Raw genomic sequence first — 19,725 nt, forward strand, 5'->3', positions numbered from 1 at the left:
GTGTGAGAAACAAGGAATGGAGAAAAGGACCTGACTAGCCGGTGACTAAAGAAAAGTACACAAATAAATATAGATATAGCACTTATAAAATTACATCAGCTATGGTATAATGAACCAGGACTAAGATTCGGGCCATTTGGTGTTTGAATTGAGATATTAAGTAAGGCTCTCTATTCTTACGTTTTATGTTGGTGCGGAACCCCAATTCTAGCAATATAATTTTCAAATCGATTAGGTTGATTGAAATGAATGGCGACAGGAGATTGGTGGGCATTTAGGATATCAAATTTATGTTCGTAAAATCTTTTTCTCGTTGTATTTTCCCGATGTATTATGTATTGCAATTGCAGCAAAATATCAGAATATAACCATATTCTATTGGATGAATTACAGTCAAGTGAAACAAATTTTCAAATTCAAGTCACCTGCTATGGGCACTGGAGGACGGCGTCATAAATTTAGAGATCTGGCACAGTGTACCACCACAGGGATAGCAACTCAGCGAGTGCTTGGTAATGCATGATGACGTGAGGATGTTACACAAATGTTTAGATCTACGGAAAGCTACTGTTGGGAAAGACGGAAAAATTTCCATTAATTGCTCATCATCAGACATTGAGTTGGCGTCTAAGAATGGATTTGGTATTGACGAGTGATTTATGATATGTGGTGGATGAAATTACAGTACTTTGTCTTCTTTACGTTTCGGGGTAAATAAAGACTCTGTGTTCAGGCTGGAGGATTTGACAAATGAGTCATGTATGAGTTGAGATGGGTAATCTCTCTTTGAGAATGAGATACCATTTGCTGAGCATGTTTCACAAAATCTGTTTGATCTGGGCAGATTCGTTTCAGGCGCAAGAACAAGAAGAATACTCCTTTTCTGGTGATTAGGATGATAGCTTTCATAGTGGAGATATTGGTTCATTGGTTTCTTGTACAGTTCATTGGTCAGCCTACCAGATTACACACTGGACACTGATATGTCAGGGCCTTGAATAGTTACAGGTAAATTTAATTTGCTGCACAGAGAATTAAAGTGATCAAAAAATGACTGCAGAGGTGCCCCATCACTAGACCAGAGGACAAAAATGTTGTCGATGAACCTGAGATACATAAGTGGCTTAAGGGGGAGAGCATTAAAGGAGTACAGAGGGCCATCCAAAAAAATTTCAGGTTAAGACATCTGATGAAAGTGTGTGTGTCATTTTACCGAATAGCGCGAAAGGTTTTGATGAGTGCAATTTGTTTCCCAGAAAAAAAACTCACATAAACATAGCTCCGCGCCTTCACCCTTAACTCGCCACTCCAGCTATAACGAGAATGAGGAGGTATGATGGCACGTCACCGATGACGGCATAAGGAGACTCGTTCTGGTTTGGCGGTCAGTGGGGGTCAGCGCCTTGTCCCTTTGCCGCCGTAAACCTGTTTTGCCAGTTTTCCCAGAGAATTGGGGATAGAAGGAGCGGCCGAAGCATTACCAAGCAAGGAGAAGGGCTTTATCAGAACCCCGAACAGCTGAGTAGCAGACGACATTTCTCTAGGCCAATCAGCGAGCGTTCTCCTTATAGCGTCAGCGCGAGGTTCCAGGCAGATCACAGGCTGGTACTGCTCTTCACCACCGTTGCGCACGGTCGCTTTATGCTGCGTATTTTAAATTCAATTTCTGCGATAATTATGACTCTGTGGTGTAAATTACTTTGCATGGCTCATCTTACTGGCCTACTTAACAGTTTTATAGGAAGAAAACTGGGTGTTAAAAATGACTTCTGTGCTACTTTAAGGGCTGAGGTTTCAAAGAGACCCACAAATAAATTGTCATAATTAGGAGCCCATGGCAGCACCATATGAATTTGGACAAAGTGTTGATCGTTAAAGACAAAGTTATTAAACTGAGAACTAGCTCTAAAGGGGGAATGACATGGGACGAATATCGGAAGGGTGAGTTTTAAGAAAGTATTCAACAGCAGAGAGACTTTCATCATGGGGAATGTGTGTAATGAAACAACATCTATTGTGGCCAGGAGAATGTCAGCGTGGTCACTGAACTGGTTAATCTTGGGAAGAAAATTGTGGGTCTCCCAGGGTTATTGGGCATATGGACTTTCAAAAGATAAAAATTACTTGGTGTGACGTTCTTTGGGTGCAAGAATTTGGAAATATGGGGCAGAAGTTTACTTGTGACGAGTTGATCAATTTTCTTATTAATAAGAAGACGACCCTTATTATAGGGCCCTTATTATTCAATATACAGGGTGTCCCAGAAAACGTGTCATTGAATTATAATAAATAAACTACGCCACCTAGAATCATGCGGTCAAATCCATTTGTTCTTATTAGATTTTTGCCACCTCCTGATGTGAGTGTCATGTATCGTAAGTTTAATTATGTGAATATTTGCGAACTGAACTAAGAAATTTGCCAAGTAGAGGTGACTTTTACCCCACCAATATGAAGAGCCTGTCTAATTTACTCAAATTAATGCTAATTGACAGTGATATAGCCGAACATCATGCTTTTCGGACCATAATGCGCGAGGACTTTTTGAGCGCAATCGCTCTCAGTCCGACTAAGGGAGGTTCCAAACCCGGCCCACAGAGTGACAGTTCCTGAAATTGGGAAAGCGCCATACCTGTGTCATCTCTTTCTGCGGTGGAGGTGTGGGCTGGGTTTCCAACCTCTTTTCGTCGGACTGACATGGATTGCGCTGAAAAATTTGTCGCGCGCTAGCTCTGTAGAGCATGATGTTCGGCTGTTTTTTCTGATAGGATAGCCCCTGAATATCCCTGTCAATTATCATTAATTTGAGTAAATTAGACAGGCTCTTCACATTGGCGGGGTAAAAAAGTGACCTTTACTTGGCAAATTTCTGACTTCAGTTAGCAAAAATTTACATATTTAAACTTATGTTACACGACATTCACATCAAGAGGTGACAAAAACCTAGTAAAAACAAATGCTGTCAATCGCATGATTCTAGGTAGTGTAGTTTTATTATAATTCAATGTCATGTTTTCTGGGACACCCTGTATATGTAAATGAGTAGTCAACGTTTATCCACATACAGCTGGTACGAATTACTTAGATGTCATTATATATGCTGATGATACAACATTGCTTTTTTCTGGAAAATCTGTTACGGAAGTTGTAACAGTAGCAAATAATGCCCTTAAACAACTCAAAGAATGGTCTGAGTGTAATGCCCTTAGCCTTAAATAAGGCAAAAACTAAGGTGTTGCTTTTTCGACCTAAAGGAAAACTCATAACTCAAGACGTTTCTGGTTATTATGATGATCATAAACTTGATCTAGTTTCTATCTTTAAAAGTTTAGGCGTAATGTCCTTGGAACATCTGCAGTGGGACAACAATGTATCTTATGTCGTTAAAAAACTTGCTGCTATAAATGGCGTTTTAGGCAGACATAGTTATGATCTTCCAGGTAAAATTGAATTGCTGCTTTACAATTCTTTATTTTATTCACGGTACAATTATTGTTTCTTTGCGTGGGGAACAACAACGGCTGGAAATATTCACGCGCTGTTTGTCCTGCAAAAAAGGGCTATGTCAACTGTCTCATACTGCGGAATTGTTTGAACAGTACAATATTATTCCGATACCGAAATTCTGCAACTATAAGCTTACCCTAACTTATTCGTAAGCGTCCTTGAAAATAAGACAACATTTCTAGAATTATGCCAGTTAATTAAGCCAACATCTATGTATTCTTTTCGACATAGGATTTGACGTGTCCCATATTGCGTCGAACTAAGTATGGCAAGCAGCCATTGACGTACATGTTACCATATCTATTTTTAATCAGTATGTTGGGACTTGGCCAGACCCATTGTTGATGTCAAAAGATAAGCTCTGTCGCGTTATGTTGTGTACTCAACTGTTAATTGAGCCAGCTGTACTGTTAGTTGATTTGTTTGTATTATATTTCTTCTTTCCCTTTTTCTTTTGGCTATTGTTACAATATTGGTCTTTTTTGTTATGTATGTTTGATGTTATGTATGATTTTGTTGCTGTAAAGAGTGGACTTTGGGGAGAAGCAGGTGTCAAAGCCTGGCTTTTTGCTGCTCTCCCAACCGCAAGGAAATACATTGAATTGAAAAAGACAAAAAGGGAGGGGTTGGATCCTGATCGATAAGTTCTGTAGAATGAGGGGTCACTCAACTGTACTACATTGTGTTTAGTCGTGTGTCTATACTATAGTATATACTTGTGCATGTCCACTAATTGTACCTGAAGAAGTGTGGTCCTCCACTTGTGTATCAATTAATCCTACAGGACCACTCATGATGAGACTAATACGGAACTATGACTGTCGCATGAATAATGAGACCATTGATCATGACAGTAGTTGGTCTACTCCAGAGGCTTCTTTAAAGTGTGCTGCAAATTTCAACCCTACATTTGAATTTGCTCGTGGATGCAAATTGTATCCTGATGTACCAAGTTCTCAGAACAAAGGACGTAACAACGATCTGTGGAACATTGTGGATACTTGATATATTTGATATTTGCATATTGCAGCAGTATAGTCTCACGACTGAGGTGTACAAAAACTTTGAGAAAGCCAGTTGCCCACTGAATGCAAGTAAAAATTGGTTTGCTTTATTGTGCAGAGTTATCGACTCCCAGAAACCGCCATCCATTGCTTTCAGTACAGCTTCGCTGAAGAACAGCTCTGATAGTACTGAGGAAACGAAAGGTAATGTGTTGTGTTGTGTATTGTTGCGTGGTGTATGATTGAGCCAGGTGCGAGAAGATCGTGGGGAAGCGCGTATTCTCTGGTTTCGAGGATCACGCGATGCGTTCACTCTGATGCACCAGTCGGGTGTATCCCTTCTTACAGAACAGATCTAGTCCAGAAAGCAATAAAGTTCGAGTTCATCGTGATCAACGGAGTCTCGATCTTCCCAAACTCAACATTGGCGACGAGGATGGGATTTACTGGGCCTTCTCTTGGGAAGATCGACTTTCGTACGTGATCGCGCCCGATTCACAAATTCACGGACTTCAGATGGCAGCTATCGGAACAATCAGTGAGTTCGATGTTTCGAATCTTTCTTCATGGGATGTCTACGCGGATCAACCGCGCTTCTATTGCGAAGCTAATGCTATCACTGATGCTGCAAAAAAGCGTGCTACGCTGCTGGCCATTTGTGGTATCAAGACACTTGTAATCGTTCGATCCCTCGTTTCACCAGCGTCTCCATCCGAAAAGTCCTACGATGAACTGATCGCGCTGCTGAAAAGTCATTTCACTCCGAAGCCATCGGTAATATACAGCCACTTCCAGTTCCACAAACGCGTGCAACTTTCCTACGAAAGGATCACTACATACGTGACTGAGTTACGCCGGCTAGCAGAGGACTGCAACTTTGGATCCACACTGAGTGAAAGACTACGTGATCAGCTTGTGTACGGCATTCGTGATGACGGGTTACAACGGCGTCTGCCCGCCGAAACAGATTTAACCTTCGAGAGCGCTAAAGCGAAAGCCCTCGCTGCCGAAGCAGCGGCCGACCAAGCGAAGGAAATACAAACTCAGGGGTTAGCTTCCGCGGCCCATCACATCAATAATGATTGCCGGGATCATAACCGCAAAGGATCCACAGCGGAGTCCCGACATTCCAGGGACCCCCCGAAGACGTCATGCCACGGATGTGGAGCGTCACATGACTGTGACCGGTGCCCGTTCTGAGAAGCAATTTGCCGTCACTGTCACAAAAAAGGGCACATTGAACGTGTGTGTCGTGCAAAGAACTCTCGTGACCAGAAAGTACAACAACCTGCCCAACAGCGACAGGGTCAAAAATTTTCGCCAACAACGCATGCAGTTGAACAGCCAGAAGAACATGTTTCAGGTACTGCAAATATGTATCAGATGAACAATGTGGACGAAATAGAAACATCCACTCTCCGGAAGCAGTACACCAAAGTGAGGATAGATGGGTCTGAATGACAGATGGAAGTCGACTCAGGATCCGATTATTCTATTATTTCTGAAGCTACATACAAGCGCCAGAGAAGGGCCCAACTATTCATCCACTCTCCATTTCACTACGCGACTTCCAAAAGCAGCCAATCCCGCTGCGTGGCACATGCTTCGTTGATGTTCAGTATGGATCCTTCAGAGGTGGCTTCTTATTGCTGACGGAGAACGAGTGAGTCTGCTGGGGTACGAATGATTTTCACCATTGGGTATCAAGTTGACTGTTGTTCACCATATGGATGCCAACCCCATAGAGCAAGTACTCAACAACTTCAAAGAAGTATTTCAGGAAGGCCTTGGAAATTACACAGGACCTGTTGTTTCACTTCCACTAGATCCTTCTGTTCCACCCATCCGACTGAAGGTAAGGAATGTTCCCCTGGCATTACGTCCAAAAATCGATGCTGCACTCGATCGTCTTATCACCGATAATGTTATTGAAGCAATTTCAAATCCAAAATGGGCTACTCCTGTTGTTCCTGTCATCAAACCGTCAGGAGAAGTAAGACTGTGTGGCGACTACAAGGTTACTATCAACACCGCCGTGCGTGATCAGCCGTACCCCATTCCTGCAGTCAACCACCTTCTTTCAAGCTTGTCTGGTGGTGGCTGCTACGCAAAAATAGACCTCGCACAGGCCTATCTTCAACTACGTGTAGACGATGATGCTACAGAAGCACAAACCATCATCACACATCGGGGTGCTTTCAAAGTGAAACGCCTCCAGTACGGTGTGAATGTAGCTCCAGGACTTTTCCAGCACTTAATTGACAAACTTCTCGTGGGTCTACAGGGAGTACCCAGGTGGAAAATATCTTGCAAGTTGTTTATGAAACAAATACCCCTTTGAGAAACCACTTCGAAATTGTCCACTTTAAAATCCACTTGGAAGCCATTCCACTTCGGAAACCACTTACATATCCTTTTCCACTTTGGGACCTATTTGCAAATGGTTCCACTTGCAGAACCACTTGCTAGTGTGTCCACTTCAGTTTCCAGCTTACACTCTACGCCCAGTAACGGTTACGTACCACACGAACATCAGGTACATTATCTTCTTCTTTCTATGATTCAAGAGGTACTGCTAACGTGATAAAATATGAAGTACCGCGCACATACCGTTTGGTGCATGAGGTACACACGCGATACGATGCGCCTTCGCCACGTACGAACGAGACCAGACAAACGTCAAACATTGTCAGTTCTCATTTCAAGCTTCCAACCTGACATGGACAAGGGAATCATGCCGCCAGCCAAGTCCAAACTGAAACAGTCTCACACATTCGCGACGTGCATAAAACACACACACACAATGAGGTATTGAGCAACACACTATTTTATTACGAAAATACATACCTTGAAAGTGGCATATCCAGGTTGACACAATAATGGAAAACATCTCGCGCACACTGTCGGGAAGTGTTTCACACGTATACACATGTTTCAATGTCACAAGGTATCGCACAATGGACAGACAATATGACAAGCTGCAGTCCGCGTTTCTTAAGATGATCAGGTACGATATGAATCTCGGGACATTTCTAGATCCAATATTGGAAGTGCAGCATGAAGAAAGCCAAATCTGAAATGTTCAAGGAAAAGTTCAGTCACATATTAGTCATGTTCGAACTGTAAGTTGGTCCACTGGCTTACCCTTCCAAGAAGCGAAGTCAACAGAATCGAGACTGAAATTAGCAGAAGCAGCTCACGACGCAGAAATCACATTCTCCTTTGTTCTTCATCCGAGCCATCCAAGCGAGCACCGTGGAACGCCTGTTCTGTTGCAACTTGCAATCGGGTGATATCAGCGGCGATGGCGGTTTCGTGGCGAGGCGAGGCATTGAGTTTCACCTCCTATATGCGCCTGAAGCACGCTGAACTTGGAATATAATGCTGGGCAGTTTCAGTAGCTCCATTGTATTGCTCTCTATCCAACCAACGCAACTTCGAAGAAATCGTTCAAATGATACGAAGACATGGATTGGATTGGATTGCCTTTCCTTTCGTATTTAGTGTTCCTCATGTGATACCCCAAGCGGATCCTGTCTAACCCCGTGTGGTGCCCTCACGTTACCTGCCCTGACTCAAAAGAGATTAGGCAAGCCTAAACCTAAACCTAAACCTACTCTGACTTTCAAAGTGGTTACAGTTTAACCCACAAGGGTCTGGCCAAACCCACTTTGACATCGGAGTGAACACAATTTAGCCAGAAAATGGTTCTATTTCGAACCACTTTGCTGACCAAGTGGCTCCAGTTTAGCCCACAACGGCTCTGTCTAACCCACTCTGACTTCCACATTGGCAAGATGATGGTTCCATTTCAAACCACTTTGCTGACAAAGTGGTTCCACTTTGACCCACTTTGTTGTTCAAGTGGTTCCACTATATCCCACTTGGGATTCCACTTTATTTTTTCACCTACGACATCTTGATTCAGGCTGCTAACCAGGACGAACTTGCAACACGATTGCGTGAGGTGTTACGTCGACTTGCCCGTGCTGGCCTTCGAGCCAGAAAGGACAAATGCTTGTTTGGTATGTCCTCCGTAGAATTCCTGGGGTATCGTGTCGACGCTAACGGCATTCACCCTGCAGATTCCAAGGTTACAGCGATCCATGATGCACCGCGTCCGAACAGCAAGCAAGAGCTTCAAGCTTTTCTTGGCCTGCTGAACTTCTACAATTCCTTTCTGAAGGACAAGGCTACCGTTGCTGAGCCGTTGCATCTCGGCAAGGACGCAGAGTGGGATTGGACTACCATCCATGACGAGGCTTTCCAGCAAGCCAAAGAACTTCTCTCATCAGATAGCGTTCTTGTACCATTCGATGAAAAACGTCCTACATTCCTCACGTGTGATGCATCACCTTATGGTGTAGGGGCTGTACTAAGTCAGCAACAGCCCGATGGACGCGAAGCTCCAGTTGCATTCTTTTCACGCATGTTGACAAGTACAGAGCGTAACTACGCACAAATCGACCGTGAAGCTCTCTCCATTATTGCCGGAGTAAAGAAGTTTAATCATTTTATCTATGGACGTGCATTTACAATTGTGACTGACCATCAACCGCTTCTGGGAATATTCACAAGGTCAAAGCCCACTCGGATGATAATCTCACCAAGAATGCTTCGTTGGTCTCAGATGCTAAACGCTTACGAGTTTGAGCTTGTTCATCGACCTGGGAAGAAAATCGCTAATGCAGATGCTCTAAGCCGCTTGCCACTTCCCGTCAATGACGAAGCTATACCATATCCACCCGAAGTGCTGTTCACGGAAGAGCTGGCCAGTCCACCGCTTCACGCAAAGGACATTGCAAGCATGACTATACACGATCCTCAACTTTCCCGAGTTCTCAACTGGGTGTGGAAGGGTTGGCCAGGGGAGCTATTCTCATCAAAGTAAGCTACCTGCTTACTTTACACATCACGAGCTGTTGGGCTGAGCCACCGCGACAAACTCCGCCTGAACAATCCGCCCATTTCTAGGGATATTTATCCCCAGCGTGTAGAGCATCACAGCTTAGACCTACAGTGGCGCTGTGTACCGGATTTAAATAGGTTGTATGGGAAAAAAGGAGAAGCAATAGTACATCGGTTTAAACGTGCAGGAATAATTATGACGTCCTGATATTATAGTTGCTATAGAATATCTCTCATGAACGGAGCTCTGGCAATTTTGACGTGACATGTTTGACGGCGGGCTGCCGCCGCCGCTGTCTTTTGTCCAGTCAAAAAGTGGTGCCACACCCAATATGAAGAACATTGCTCTTTGAAGTTGTCCCCTCACTGTCCCTAGATTTTCCCTAGCTCACGGGATCATGTTAAGAGGTACGTCATTTTGACGTAGGCAGTGACATAGTATCTTACTTTTTGCGCTGAAAAGTAAGCACCGAAAAGAGGGTGATTACTTTGAACGGGGACGGCGGTAACGATGAGAATGACGTACATGCCTCGGACTATGACTTTTATTTGACTCCAAATACGTTTCCACGACGGCGGAAATGGCGCATAGTGCATAAATATTTGCATTTCGTTGGTAGAATGATCGGACGATCCATGCTCATTGCCGTGGTTCGTGCTTCACCACAATGCACCGCTCTCCGATACAGAGTCGTTCGTCATATCGACGATTGAAGCGATGACGTCTATCATTAAACTAGTAAAAGTCTGTCCCTTACACAGACAGAATTAAGAATAATGTAGTGGTTGTTTCGTGCTACTTTCTCACACGACTCATTACATGCGGGGGGGGTTGTGGACAATGAAAGATACGAATGCAAGGCGAAGACAACGAAATCAGTGTCACTTAATAACAAATGGCGCCGCAGAGGCGTTGCGCGTAAACAAGAAATGACATAAGAAACTGTAGGGGGATAGTAATCTTTTCGCGCCACTCTGCCAGTTCAAAATCTTGGGCACGCACGAGCGCCACCCCACTGTTTACTTGTTCGCTATCTCGCTCACAACGCGATCACTACACAAGATTGTTTTCCTATTTTTACCCCGTGGTAGATATTACTATCAAGCAAGTAAACTTGTCATGACCACTTTTCTCCGCATTCCTCCAACCTTCTCTTTCAAGTTGTAGTCTTCCGTTTCCGGGGAGACAATCTAAGGGCGGGAAGGGCGGTATCATGATGATCGTAAAAATGATGAATGATCGTGAAAACACAGACACAGCAGCAAGGCTGGACGATCAAATGCTCGACTATTGGCTAATAGCGCGTGAAAACCATTCCCAATGACATTCCCATTGTTCACGCCTTCTTTATTCGGCGACCAATAACCTCCTTGCAAAGAAAGTAAGCAGGTAGCCTACTTTGACGAGAATAGCTCCCCTGATGACAAACGTCCAGATGAGTTCAAGACGTTCTGGTCGAAACACTATGAGTTATCTGCTCATAAGAACTGCCTCTTGTGGGGAAACAGAGTAATAATTCCCAAAGAGGGTCAACAGCGAGTGTTAGACGAGCTCCAGCTGGGTCATCCAGGGATTGGACACATGAGAGCCCTTGCTCGGTCATACGTATGGTGGCCGAAGATCGATGAGGACATTGAACAGTCTGTCAAGAGTTGCACCGAATACCAATGCACAAGGCATGCACCACCACGTGTGCCGATACATCCTTGGGAGGTTCCACACTCTCAATGGTCTCGTCTTCACGTGGACTTTGCTGGTCCGTTCCATAGACAATCATTCCTCCTAGTAGTTGATGCCTACTCAAAGGAGCTAGAGGAAAAGCTCATGCCATCTACATCTGCCGAAGCTACTGTCAACGTACTACGGGAGATCTTCACTACGCACGGCATTCCAGATGTTGTGGTCAGCGACAACGGACCTCAGTTCACATCTGCTCACTTCCAAACATTGCTTCGGAGAAACGCTATAAGGCAAATTCTCGTGGCTCCCTATCACGCTGCAAGCAACGGACAGGCAGAACGAATGGTACAAACAATGAAGGACTCGATGAAACGTATTGTACATGGCAGCTGGCAGCAACGACTTGCTCGTTTCCTCTTGCATCAGCATACCACTTCAAACTCATCAACAGGTTTTAGTCCAGCCGAACTCCCTATGCGACGCAGGTTGAAGACTTGTCTGACAGACTGCATCCAGATGGAATAAGTAAACGCCAGGAGGTAGAGGAAAAGCAGGCTCCCAGACCAGCCGTAAGGACCTTTAAAGACTCTGACCGGGTGTATGTGCGAAACTATGGCCATGGACAGCCATGGATCCCTGCAACAATTGAGAAGCCTACTGGACCTGTGTCGTACAGAGTTATAACTCAGGATGGCAGAGTTGTGAGACGCCATCTAAACCAAATGAGAGGTCACGCCACACCAAGCAACGAACTGCCAGAGTCAGTTGAGAACCCGACTGATGTTTCTACAGGCGACTGTGTCCCACAAGGACTTGTAACACCTACATCTGTTCCAATGGATCAAGCACCAGCTAGTTCCCCAGCTGTTACAGAAGCCGCAACTTAGTGGTCCTATCTCTACACGACCACGCCGAATGATCACACGTCCACGATATTTGGACCATTTTGTCAGCTAGGGGGAAGGGGTGTTGTGTATTGTTGCGTGGTGTATTATTGAGCCAGGTGCGACAGCGCCGCGCGAGAAGATCGTGTATCGCGGGGAAGCGCATGTTCTCTGGTTTCGGGGATCACGCGATGCGTTCACTCTGATGCGCCAGTCGGGCGTATCCCTTCTTACAGAACAGATGTAGTCCAGAAAGCAATAAAGTTTGAGTTCATCGTGATCAACGGAGTCTCAATCTTCCCAAACTCAACATGTTCTTTCCAGTGCTCATCTTTAACCACCTTACCTATTAGCCAGCAAGCATGGAGGTAAATGGTTATTGTTGACTACGTACATATTTTGCTATTGACATCTTAAAAGAGCAGTGAAGAAATTCATTTTTGGCTGCAGCACGACAAAACAACGAATGTCCTTGCAGAAAAACAATGATGAAAGTTGATATTTGATCACCATCTCCAAATCTTCAAAGAGCACCTATGAGAATGAGTGATTTTAACATCATTATACAGAGTACGGATAGGAGTGCCCACCAAAAAGTCTCCAATGTCACCTGACATCCGTAACAATAGGAGCATGTTGACATAAACATAAAAAAGCATAGGAGCATAAAGATGGCGAAAGAACCTGAATCGTGCTGTTGCCTTTATAACTAATCTAACCAGCGGAATTCATATAATGTGACTACAAGGGGCACTACATTTGCGATGAGGATCAGAACTGCGTGCAGCATTATCGACCTCCCATTGACAAGTTTGTCGTCACAGGGACAAACGTTGTCCAACGATGGTAACAATGGAGGAAACGCTTCAACTACCATCACAGCGGTCAAGGATGACAAACAGAAAAGAAACTTGCTGCTCCTCCTCGTTGGACCTGAAATCTAGGACATTGTCAAAAATGCTACAAGACATGTGAACAATGACAGAGGCTGTACTGACCAGCCTCGACAGGTACTTTATTTATGTTCCGGCAAAGCAATTTCCAAGATGGCAAATCTGTCGATTCCTTCGTCACTTGACTTGAAAAGCACATGTAAGTTTGGTTCTTCCCAAGACCAAGTGATCCAAGATCAAGTCATAGGGAAATGTGACATGAAGCTACAACAGCGTTGACGCTAGACTCTCTCTTCACGATAGTGTGCGCCTATGAAACCAGTAAGAAACAAGCATCAGGAATGCTTGCACAGAAGAGCGAGACAATGTTTTGTACACCACAAAGAGATGAGACAGTGAAATCATCGACAAAGAAAAAACAAATCTGTCAAAGGTGTGGTGCCAAAGGGCACGTATCAAATGACTGCCGCAGATCCAAAGGTGCAACAAGTGTGAAAACAAAACCACTTTGCGAAAATGTGCAAAACCAAAGTGGAATTATGAAGCTCAAAAACTGACCAACAGGCACACCATATCGAAATCCAAGAAGAGACAGATACCGGCATCTCTTTTCAACTCTACAGCCAATCAAAAGTTGAGAAAATTATGTTGGAGGTCATTCCAGGGAACCAACTGCCGGGTGTTAGAAAAATTCTGGGGATACTTGAGATCTGGGAAACATCATCCAGAAACACAAACACTGCTTTGAAGGGCTTGCCAAGCTCAAGAACACACATATCAATGAATCAATCAGTGAAACCATTCACTCACTCCAGGCAAAAATCCGAGTGGGACCAGTGCAAAATGGGTAATTGAATACGCTTTGAATGCGGGACCAGTCCATGATGGTTCCACTTGAAGCAGAACCAGTGTAACTGATCCAGTGGAACTGATCCAGTGGTTCCCTCTGCTAAGTGGCCCCGGTTCTGGTCCACGGGGTCCACTGAATGCGTGACGAAAAATTAAAATAATGCTTAGAAATGCACATATTGTTTATTCTACTAAAAGCATACACTGAACAGGAAGAAATAATCAGTACATCTTTATGTACGTGTACTACGTAGCAGTGTTGGGGGCAACTCATTACTATAACTAAGCGACATCTTTTTTTTTTTGGTAACTTTTAACGTAGCTCATTGCTTTTGAGCTCCAGTAACTTCCTGAGGAACTCCTTGTCAAAGTAAGCCTGAGAAAGTTGAAAGTTCCTTTAGTTCATTTCTCATCTACAAACATTGTGAGCTCCGTCACGCTCCCTAGTGATGACAGCAACGTGAGTCTGACACCCTTGTTGTTGCACAGTGAACGCTACAAATTCTGTTTTTACTGTACACATTAGGAGGCTCACTCATCCGACGTAACGAGGGATGTCCTGCCCTAATTTCTGTCCTCATATAGACTCAGATTGTATAACTACCATGCTCGCCAAGGCTTTCAGAAAAATTCTGGGTCCGTCCCTGACCATTGTGTATAGTAATGTCAAAATTTGGCACTGTTCTACGATACGTGCGGAGAGGACAACTCATAGAACATAAACTTGCTCTGTGCTCCGTTCAAGAACATATTACGAGATCAGAATCATCAAATCCCTCCCTAAAGAAGCACATAAATGTAGGCTTTTTTGCCCTATCAGATATTTATATAGGTTTTGTATATAAAAACTGTTTTGAAGCTTCTATTGCCCATTGTGAGATGAAGATCTGAAGTAACAATAGGAAGGTCAAGAACTAAAAAGTATATATTAGATAGCAACTTGAAAGTAACCCGTTACTTTTCTAAAGTAGCTTAGGAACTTAAAGTTGATTTTCATTATGTGTAACTTTGTTAGTAAGTTAGTTACATTTCTTGCACAGTAACTTGCTGGTAACGAGTTCCCTTTGTCAGGTAACTTCCCATCTCTGCTACATACATGTGGTCACTCACCACTCACTGTGTCTAGACTATGCAATGCACTAATGGTCCACAGGGAGCAAGGAGACGTTTTGTTGACTACCTCTCATCTTGTATTTCCTCAGAGACACCCCTGTTCTCGATGGAGCATGTACCCCGTCCCGCCATACGTTCTCTTCAAGTTGCTCCTAAGTTTCAAAAATGAAACATCTAATTAATCGAAGCATCATGGTCAGCACTCATACCTGTTAACATCAGAACAAGCACTATGTGCAGTTTGGTGTTTCATCGTAAGTTTCATCGTCGTCTTAGTGTCAAAACTCTTCTGGGATATTGATGATGCATTTCCAGAAATCATTGTCATCGCACTAAAGCACATTCCCTCCCTCGATCCCTGATACAGCAAACAAAGACAAACTGCTACTCTCGCCCTCTGGACATTCGAATTTCAATTAAAAGCCACCTGTCGTACAGTGCCACCCTCATAGTCATTGCACCTTTTCTTCTTTTTCCCTTTTCTTTTTTGAATTATTTAGCTTAGTTTCTGTCATTTTTTGAATACTTTTAACATTTTGCTGCTGCTTATGATATTCATGTAAAATACAAGAGAAGTACAAATTGAAGTTATAGCACATATTTTATCGCAGACGCAACTGGATGAAAAGCAACAAAAAGAGGTAATGTATATGGTAAAATAGATGAAGGTAAAGAAGGGGCAAGAGATCACAAAGGGGGGGATCTCAATTGGGGACCCTTCTGGAAAAAGCCCCAGTTGGAACTTGTGGTACCACTCATTTCACCAAAGTGGAACCAACCACCCTACTTGGGGGTCCATATTTTTGCCTAGTTTTAGTTTTAGTTTTAAATACTCATTTTTTCCCCCAACAACAATAGAGGAATAGAACTCACTCCCACGGGACACCTTCTATACACTATCACTTGATCATTACATGAACCTTCTTAAAAACTACGAATATCATGCACTGTTTCAGGGCAGAAAGTTGTTTGTACTTTTTTTCCCCACTGTATTTCTATGTACCACCCTACCTCGGTCTTGTGCCAGTCAATAAATAAATAAATAAAAGGGGAAGAGTTTATTGGGCCATTCCTGCACCACAACTGCACTGGTTTTATTCTCATGTAAGCATCTTCTTTTGAAAGGACTCGGGGGACATGATGAACAAAACATGCAACAGAAAACGGGGCAGGCCGAGGAAAGAAGTAATACCTAAAATATCCAAGCACATGGACATCATCACAAACCAACTTACTCATGCTGTTTCGGTAATTATACATGACCATTGCATTAGTTTATGATTTTCTCGAGTTTTATGCGAGCATTTCACTAGTGCATTTCTCTAATGCATGTGCAAATTATGTTTGTATCAAGGAGCAACAAGTATTCGAAAAAGTAGTTATTGGCAGTTGGGAATGCCATATTTTTGTTGCGGGGTGTTTGTGGCTACTAAGGGAACCCACATATTTGAGATAATTGTGTCAATAATTTTGAGGAGAGAATATAGCAACAGAGGACTTTAATATATGTATTGCACTTTCTGAAGAGAGTCTCATAACCTGTCACAGGAACGCTGTTAGTCAACAAGCTCTTCAAGACATCCTCAATATGATTTATTTAATTGAATGAAAGAAAGTTCCTACAGCCCACAGTTGAGGGCCAAGGCAGGTGAAAATGAAAATGGTTAAATATTGTTGGGTATTTTATACTTTAAAAGTGAGTCGGGACTGTCAACACACAAGGTATAGCCCATATAACTAGACAGTATATACGTAAAAGTACAGACAGGTGAAAGCATCATCACAGTCACACAAGACAAATTTAACGAGTAAAAAGCATTCAAAAGAAAAATGATCTAACAATACCTAGTCGACTTAATTGAAGAGATTCAGAAGAGCACTGGAATACCTATCAGGCAACTTGTTCCACTCTCACACAGTATGAGGAAAAGAAAAAAATGAAATTCACAAATCAGCATTTTGTGTTTCTTATTGTTAAGTCCATATACTCAGGAAGCATGTGCAGGCCTTTGTATGGCAAGCTGCCAACCCACCGTACAAGAACGTATGCATTGTAAAAATTCTTAGTGCTTCTTTTTTAACGCTTTCCTTTGCATCAGTTTGCACCTGAGCACAGGGGTCCTTGTCTGGATGGAGATTGTCTAATGGGAAGTCTAGTAGACCACAGTGAAGGTTTCCGCACATATTGTAATCAGGGTGTCAAGCCGCAAAAAATACGGGTTCGGTACGGGTGAAAAAAGTGTTGCATAATATAAATATGTAAGCTAATATCCACAAATCAGTGTTGTGATTATGATGATGTTCAAGTACCTTGTTGACAGGACAGGACGACAGGGTTGCTCTGAGTTTGGTGCTTGAACATCATTATGACTATCCGATACCAACAACCCCATTTGAACAAAATTGGTCAGTGCTGTGGACATACATTACAATAAGTCATCTTTTATTGTTCCAATAGTTCCAACGAACTTTAATTGTTCCAATAAAAGATGACTACATCAACACTCAACTTCCGCAACCTTTATAATCAATGTGCTGGACATGTTAGCTTGCAGCTGCTGACAGCGAATCAAAATCTGCGTCTGCATGGGCTCAGGGACACGCTAGTGTGACATGAGCAAAAATAAGGCAGACGACATGTCAACAAGTTGTAAACTGCTGTTCCATTTTACAAATTTGTCATGCAATTCATGTCATGTCATGAAATTTTTTAAACATTTCCACGTCTTTTATGTGCTTGTGAGGGACATGTCAACGTGCAACCTCTGATATCGAATCGAAATGTGAGCCAGTATGGGCTCATGAACACACCGGTGTAACATGAGAGACAATAAGGCAAACGACATGTCAACAAGTTGCAAAACGCTGTTCCATCTTGCACATTTGTCATGCACATCTAAGTACTTTTGAAATTTTTTAAACATTTCCACATCTTTTATATTCAACGTGATGGACATCTCAGTGTGCAACCCCTGATAGCAAATGAAAATCTGAGCAAGTATGCGTTCATGAACACACCGGTGTAACATGAGCAACATGTGTCACTCAATATTTGCAGTCTTAGCAGGAAAATGGAACAAGGTGGCATTTCTCGTCCCTTGAGCTACCTGCCGGGACTGGCACAGGATGTACCTGAATGACTCTCCACGAACAATCCGCAAATGTCAACCTTTGGACATTCTGGGAATACAAATCGAAGGACGGGGACACGATGACACTGTGAGGACGTCATGGGGACCGTTTGTGTTCTTGGGGGGGGGGGTGACCTTCCACCATAAAAACCCATAAACATGTGACGTTGCATGAGAGGGAGTAAATCCAGCTGGCAACTTTCGTCGTCTGCTAGTACGGCATGTTTCTGTAAATTTCTTGAAAACCACTTTGTTGTTTTGGATGAAACTTTCGCGACTGTGTTTCTGTAGCACTCGTGAATATAGTTTCAGCTAAGTTTCGGAATCGCTTGATTGGTACGAGACCGTCCCTTTAACATGTGGCATCTGTAGGGTGAAATGTGTAGATAACTCTCTATCTGCATTAGCAGAGTTTCATAGCATCAGGGCGTCGTAATGTGCCAAATTTCTGTCAGCATGCCACACTTTTTGATTTACAATATTTCACAATGTGCTGCACAATGATATATTTTCTAGAAAGAACATTCCATGTGAAATTGTTGGAATTTAAATACCCAGGCTGATGGCCACTGAGGGGTTAAGATGAAAACCAAGTGCCTTGACATCTGGTATCCTGGGTATATGTCATCATTGATAAGTATGCACTGGAGTTTTTAACGATTTTAAACTGAGGCACCAAACAACCCTTTCTGATAACCTTTTCAGTGACTTTCATCTTTCATCGTTGATTTCTTAGGCAATTTGAGGCTTTGTTTGTATCTGTCCCTTCTATGTTGTTCCAGCCTCAGAACATCAGTTTCTCTCATGAGGTTGCTTTTTTCATTTCTAGTCTGGGGAAGTTGTGTGGGGCAAACTGGGGTCATCCCGCTGGTGGCCCGCTGTTACCATTGCTGGCTCTGACTGCGGAAGACATCTGGCTCATGAGCACATGGTCTGGGTCTTTTGGTATGGAGATCACAAGATTTCACAGGTATGCCATTGCACATAGAAATTTACATGGTAAAATGGACACATGAAAATTGCACCAACAAAGCCATAAGGAACCATAAGGAAGTGCAATTTAGCGGTTGGAACTACCTAACAAATCAGCTAAATATGTAGATTGCGCGTTGTATATAACATCCCCTTGAGATGTGGAAACAAATATATAGGTCAGACTTCCCGGTGTCTTAACACTAGGTTAAAAGTGCACAATCCGAATTTAACAAAGAGCTACAGTCTAGCCACAATATAATGACGCTCATGGAGACCACAATTTCTTTGGTGGTATCAAACATTTCGTTGTATTGAATTGAAAGTCACTAATCGCGAGGGCATGCCGTACATAACCGTCGATCACTCCTGGTATGATATAGAAAAAGTGCCAAAGGGCACTTAGAGCATTTTATTCTTGCGTGAAAGAGCTGGTCATGCGCGGCGTTGTTTGTACGCTGCCAAAGCCTTCTCAGCTTTCTCCATGTAGTGTTACAATCCTGCAAATCTTCTAAGTATGTCTATGGTAGTGCGTCGTCCGTAAGGCTCTCCGTTGCTACGACATGTTTGTCCCCGACAAGAAAATCATGTAGGCTGATTTTGTCACATACGCTGCCACACAAACGAAGCGTTCCCACGCGCATGCGTCTTTGCTGTTACATTTGTGAAGAGGAGACCCCTTCCAATAACCGAGACTTCCTTTTGTAGGAACCCCTAATCGCGAGTGCTATCCTTCTCTCCAGGAACAGGACGGTGCTTGCGCCCTTTCTTTTCGTGACCCTC

At 43.3% G+C, this 19,725-nt stretch overlaps 2 protein-coding genes and 1 long non-coding RNA gene across 3 annotated transcripts in view; 2 read left to right on the forward strand and 1 right to left on the reverse strand.

The window, feature by feature from the left end:
• LOC135397427 (DNA (cytosine-5)-methyltransferase 3B-like) overlaps positions 1-19,725 on the forward strand; it is an 82,525-nt gene that overhangs the window by 4,154 nt on the left and 58,646 nt on the right. Inside the window, exons 2-4 of the mRNA XM_064629035.1 lie at positions 4,630-4,715; positions 15,965-16,087; positions 18,800-18,940. Coding sequence (XP_064485105.1) covers positions 15,977-16,087; positions 18,800-18,940 — 252 coding nt within the window. The 5' untranslated portion in view covers positions 4,630-4,715; positions 15,965-15,976. The remainder of the gene's footprint in view (positions 1-4,629; positions 4,716-15,964; positions 16,088-18,799; positions 18,941-19,725) is intronic.
• LOC135398487 (uncharacterized) lies at positions 7,321-7,960 on the reverse strand. The gene is made up of 2 exons (XR_010424106.1): positions 7,656-7,960; positions 7,321-7,584 (listed from the first exon to the last, which is right to left on the reverse strand). It is a non-coding gene; the product is annotated as an uncharacterized LOC135398487 (long non-coding RNA).
• LOC135398731 (uncharacterized protein K02A2.6-like) lies at positions 9,818-11,987 on the forward strand. Its single transcript, XM_064630114.1, has 3 exons — positions 9,818-9,827; positions 10,799-11,445; positions 11,586-11,987. The coding sequence occupies exons 1-3, from the start codon at positions 9,818-9,820 to the stop codon at positions 11,985-11,987; spliced, it is 1,059 nt and encodes a 352-aa protein (XP_064486184.1).

Source organism: Ornithodoros turicata, chromosome 6, assembly GCF_037126465.1.
Source record: "Ornithodoros turicata isolate Travis chromosome 6, ASM3712646v1, whole genome shotgun sequence".
Lineage (NCBI taxonomy): Eukaryota > Metazoa > Arthropoda > Arachnida > Ixodida > Argasidae > Ornithodoros > Ornithodoros turicata.